Source organism: Lolium rigidum, chromosome 6, assembly GCF_022539505.1.
Source record: "Lolium rigidum isolate FL_2022 chromosome 6, APGP_CSIRO_Lrig_0.1, whole genome shotgun sequence".
Lineage (NCBI taxonomy): Eukaryota > Viridiplantae > Streptophyta > Magnoliopsida > Poales > Poaceae > Lolium > Lolium rigidum.
In genome coordinates, this window is record NC_061513.1 from 184,629,098 (window position 1) to 184,634,089 (window position 4,992).

A 4,992-nucleotide genomic window follows, 5' to 3' on the forward strand; every position below is an offset into this window, starting at 1 on the left:
CTCTTCAGCTTAGTCTACCTTCGGGATTAATTTTAATTTTGAAAAAATGTTATTTTGTACCTGCATTGAGTATGAACATTATAAGCTGAAATAATTTGTTGTTCCATTTATATGAATGATGTGTTATATGTTCATGCGCGTGAGCACAATGATTTATTCTTATTAAATATTAATTGTAATGATCTACACATCCATAACATTGATGCCAAAAGATGTAATCTTAGTGATGATAGTGACATGTATATGTGGCATTGCCGTCTCGGTCATATTCGCATTAAACACATGAAGAAGCTCTATTCTGATGGAATTTTGGAGTCACTAGATTTTGGATCTCTTCACATATGTGAGCCATTGATTATGCACAAAATGACCTGGACACCGTTCTCTGGAGTGATGGAATGGGTGGCGGACTTATTGGGAATCATACTTATCAACGTGTGTGGACCAATGAGAGCCTCGACACGCAATGAATATCTTTACTTTGTAACTTTCACTGATGATTTGAGTAGATATGGGTATATATATCTACTTGATGAAACACAAGCCTGAAACTTTTAAGAAATTCAAGGAATTTCATAGTGAGGTGGAAAACCAACTTAATCAGAAAATAAGCATCTTCGATCCGATCGAGGCGGCGAGTATTTGAGGTATGAGTTTGGTGCACATCTTAATACATGTGTCATTGTACAACAAGTCACGCCAACCGGGACAACACAGCGAAATGGTGTTTCAGAACGGCGTAACCGCACTCTATTGGATAGTGTTCAGACTATGATGTCTCCTACCGACTTATCAATATCACTTTGGGGACACGCCCTAGAAATAACGCATTCATTTTAAATAGGGCGCCATCTAAATCTGTAGAGACAACAACGTTTGAGTCATGCATGGCAAGAAGCCTAAGTTGTCTTTCCTAAAGGTTTCGGGATGTGAGGCTTATGTTAAGAAACTACAGCCTGACAAACTCAAACCTAAGACGGAGAAATGCATCTTTGTAGGGTATCCAAAGGAAACTATTGGGTACACCTTCTACAACAAAATCGAGGGCAAATTGTTTCTCGCTAAGAACAATACCTTTCTCGAGGAGTTTCTGGTAAAAGGTGTTAGTGGAGGAAAGTAGAGCTTGACGAGTTTGTCGATCCCACTCTCCAAACCTCGAATGGCGCAACAGAAGATGTTATGGAACCGTCCATCTCAGTGGGAGCGGAAGCAAATGATGATAATCAAGATGATAATGAGAAAAATGATGATGAAGATCATGACATTCATCGTCGAGACATTTACTCAACCTTGCAAGTCAACGAGAGTACCTAATTCTCCCGAATGGTACATAAACATCATTAAGATATTCATGTTGGTTGAACATGATGAATTCAAGGAGTTCACTACAAAGCTCGAGTTGTCGCAAAGGGTTTTCGACAAATTCAAGGAGTTGACTACGATGAGACATTCTGTTCTGTAGCGATGCTTAAGTCTATAAGGATTTTGCTGGCAATTGCTACGTATTTTGATTACGAGATATGGAAGATGGATGTCAAGATGACGTTCCTTAATGTCAACATTTAGGAAGAGTTTCATATGGTACAACCCGAAAGTTTTGTCGTTCCTAAGAATGCTATAAAGGTATGAGAGCTTCAACGTTCAATCTATGAACTGAAGCAATCAGCTCGGAGCTGGAATCTTCACTTTGATGAGGTGATCAAAGAATTTGGATTTGTCCAAAATATGGAAGAGTACAGGAAAGTGAGTGGGAGCTCATATGCACCAGTATTATATGTGGATGACATATTGCTGATTCTAAAGAGTGTCAAGGATTATTTAAATAGCAGATTTTCTATGAAGGATCTGGGTGAAGCTGCTTACATATTAGGAATTAAGATCTATAAAGATGTATCAAAACACTTATTAGCATTGAGCCAGAGTACATATCTATAAAAGATTCTGAAGAGGTTCACAATGGATCAATCCAAGAAGAGGTTCTTACCTGTGATAAAACTTATGAAACTGATGTAACTCAGATTCCAGCAACGGATGATAATAGAAAGAGGATGGCTGACGTCCTCTATGCTTCAGCCATAGGATCTATCGTGTATGCTTCAACAAATCTTTCATTTTGGGGCTATGTGGAGTCAGGTGGCACAACTCTTGGAATCCTCCGAGGGGAGTACTTCATGTCCAGAGTGAAAACCTGCGATGCTTGGTCACGGCAACGACTTGTGTCGTCTCCTTGTTAAAAATGTCGTCTTTCGCTGTTGTTTCATCCTTGATTCGTTGGACCAATTATGTAGGAGGAAAATTCTATGCCCTTCCATTCACAGGTTGGATCCGACAACGCCGAATGCGAGTCGTTCTCCCTTCTGAAAGGCGGAATCATGGAATAATAGTTGACTTAGTAGGTGGTTTTTTCATCTTGTTGTAGCTCTTCAATTGGTGCCTACATTATGTAGTTCCAAGTTAATTGTTTGACCATATTGACTTGCAATAATATTCTCTTTATTACAATTACTATATATTATGGTTTTGTTCATCTCAGGATGGAGAAACCAGAAGGCTTAACGTTGATTTTCGGGTGGAAATGTAAGTAGCTACGATGCTGGCCACATTTGAGACTCGTGCAGTGATCGATTGGGTGCCCAAAGAGGTAATAATTCTGTGCATCTCTACTCGCTTTTGCGAGTAAAGCAGGGCCATGATTGCTCCCGGAATCTCTCTATCGCGGCAACTAAAGGTTTTCGATGAAACATTCGCTTGTGGCTGCGCGAATTCGCTGTCGCCTCCGTGCTCCCTCGCTGCAGTAATAGAACGATCAATCGAATACATTGATCACTCCGCTTTGCATATGCCGTAAAGCACGAGCAAGCAAGGCATCTATTTATGGATAGATAGTGGCGACTGTAATTGCACGCAGCAACAGTCTAACGATTAGGAATAATTAAATCCCTCAGTCTCCAGCACAGGAGTTCAGTGAGAAGACATGAGTGAAAAAAGTTGATCCACAACACAAGTCAAGCGAAACTAGAATTTTCTATTTTCTCTTCTCGAACTATAATTTTTTTTACTGAAAAAGGGAAATCGGATATTTGTCATCAGCCACACACAAACACACACGTTTATCTCTCTTTTCTCAGCGGCTGCTGTTACAGCTCTTCCACATGACTAACCCTCGAGTTATCGAGAGTTTTCCTTTAGGAGAAAAAAAGAAAAGGAAAAAAAGGAAAAATCCTTGGGGCGAGTGATTGTTGGCTGATCAATCTCATCCATATTTGCTCCAATACTTCTGTTTTCAATTTTGTTTCTAGGCGTGACTGCTTAACCTGATCAAAGGGAAAGAGAAAACTGAATTAGATGAGACCATACATGTACAGCACTAGATGACCAGCTTGTCACTGTCATGTGTAAATGTAGCATGTAGATTGGGTTGAATTGGCAGAATGAGCTTACCGTAGTATGATTTGGGCGCATTGCAGCGGAAGCACTCGGTTCTGTTGGCGTAGTTTTGCACGTTGCAGTCCACTCTGTTAAGAAACGTCGTCAGCACCCAGTACAATACGTATCATTTGTTATTAGATAAGTAACCTTGCAACATTGCCATGTATTTCTTTTTCGCCGAAAGAAAAACATCGATAAATTCCATTCGAGGCATTTTTTAGAATGTGCACTGCGGAGAAATGCTGAGCTGACACGTCAAGAAATTCCATTTGGCAGCTCCATCAGGCCGGATTCGATTTGTTTGGGAAGAAAAATGGCTAGAATTTTTTGCAAGAGAATGATCCTAATTTACGAATCGTGCAAAGTAAAGGGTTGTTTGTGCAGTTCATGAAAGTGTTAATTAGCCATTAGTTAACTCCACTAAGCTGATGGCGGCTGCATGCATCATGCATGCATGTATGCAGCTGCATTCCTGATCGAGAAAGCATAATCTATCTAGGTAGGATCGATTAGTTTAGGGGAATACTAGCTAGTTAGAGACGAACCTTGGGCATATCCAGTCGCCGGACTTCCATCCTGCCTGGCCGGCGGCGTTGAACCCCCAGTTCTGGGCGACGGCGGCGGAGTCGGTCTTGGCGGCGCCGCACTTGAAGCAGTTTCCGCGGCTGGCGTAGTTGTTGACGCCGCAGCAGCCGCAGTACCAGTCGCCGGGCTTCACCTCCCAGCTGCCGCCCATGGCCGCGTAGTCCGCCCGCTCCGTGCCCAGCTTAGCCTCGCCGCACCGCTGGCAAGCGTCACGCTTGCAGAAGTTGAGGTACTGGCACGACCTGCAGCTCCAGTCACCCGGCTTCCTGCTCATCATCACCTTCTCCATCGCTATATACTGATCAGAAATGAAGAATTCTTAAATATGTCTAGCTGTTAATCTACTGTGTCTAGTTAGCTCTCTACTAGCAATCACGAGATCGATGTAGGAGAAGGTGATCAAGATGATGAGAGGAAGCAGGGGTGAGCTTAGCTCTAGTAGCTTAGCTTGTGTTGTGTTGGACGGCTGCCTGGGTTGGTTTGGAGATGGGAGGTGGCGCAGGCTTTTATATAGGGTTTGGTGCAGCACACACAGAACTGCGAGGAGAGGATGGCCAGTTAGTTGGGGCCCAAGTAAAGCCGGAAGGAAAGGATGCATCATGCATGCATTGTTCCTTCCTTCTGGCTGCTGCATACTGGCTGAGTGTGCTCCCTCTAGCTGTCTGCCTGGCTCATCATGCATCGCCCCTTTTCTCAGTTCTCATAACTGGGGAATCTCTACGATTGATGGGGCCTCTGCAAGCTAGAGAATAGATATCACCGTGCTGTGTGAGCAGAGAGTTCCAACCTCCTCCGGTCTGCAGCTTCATCAGGCAGGCGATCAATTGTGTTCATCTGTCATTTGATTTATGGTATGAGCATGTGCGGATGGCCATCTCTGATCGATCTCTTTCATTAGTTTTATCAAGATCTAAACGTATTCGGATGGTGAAGAACGTGGGAAGCAAATTTTAAGTTCGTATGAGTTGCAATTTATGT

General features: G+C 42.8%; 1 protein-coding gene across 1 annotated transcript; it reads right to left on the minus strand.

Annotated features, from left to right (window-relative positions):
* Positions 1 to 3,003: 3,003 nt before the first annotated feature.
* Positions 3,004 to 4,481, minus strand: LOC124665342 (zinc finger Ran-binding domain-containing protein 2-like). The gene is made up of 3 exons (XM_047202753.1): positions 3,975 to 4,481; positions 3,442 to 3,515; positions 3,004 to 3,314 (listed from the first exon to the last, which is right to left on the minus strand). Exons 1-3 carry the CDS (start codon positions 4,301 to 4,303, stop codon positions 3,310 to 3,312), a joined length of 408 nt encoding a protein of 135 aa, XP_047058709.1. The 5' UTR covers positions 4,304 to 4,481; the 3' UTR covers positions 3,004 to 3,309.
* Positions 4,482 to 4,992: the final 511 nt, after the last annotated feature.

Bases quoted from the DNA above. Each gene is read 5' to 3' on its own strand.
- LOC124665342 (XM_047202753.1), bottom strand. From the start codon at position 4,303: ATGGAGAAGGTGATGATGAGCAGGAAGCCGGGTGACTGGAGCTGCAGG. The intron at 3,516-3,974 runs GTTCGTCTCTAA...GTTTCTTAACAG, and splicing joins GGCGACTGGATATGCCCAAG to AGTGGACTGCAACGTGCAAA.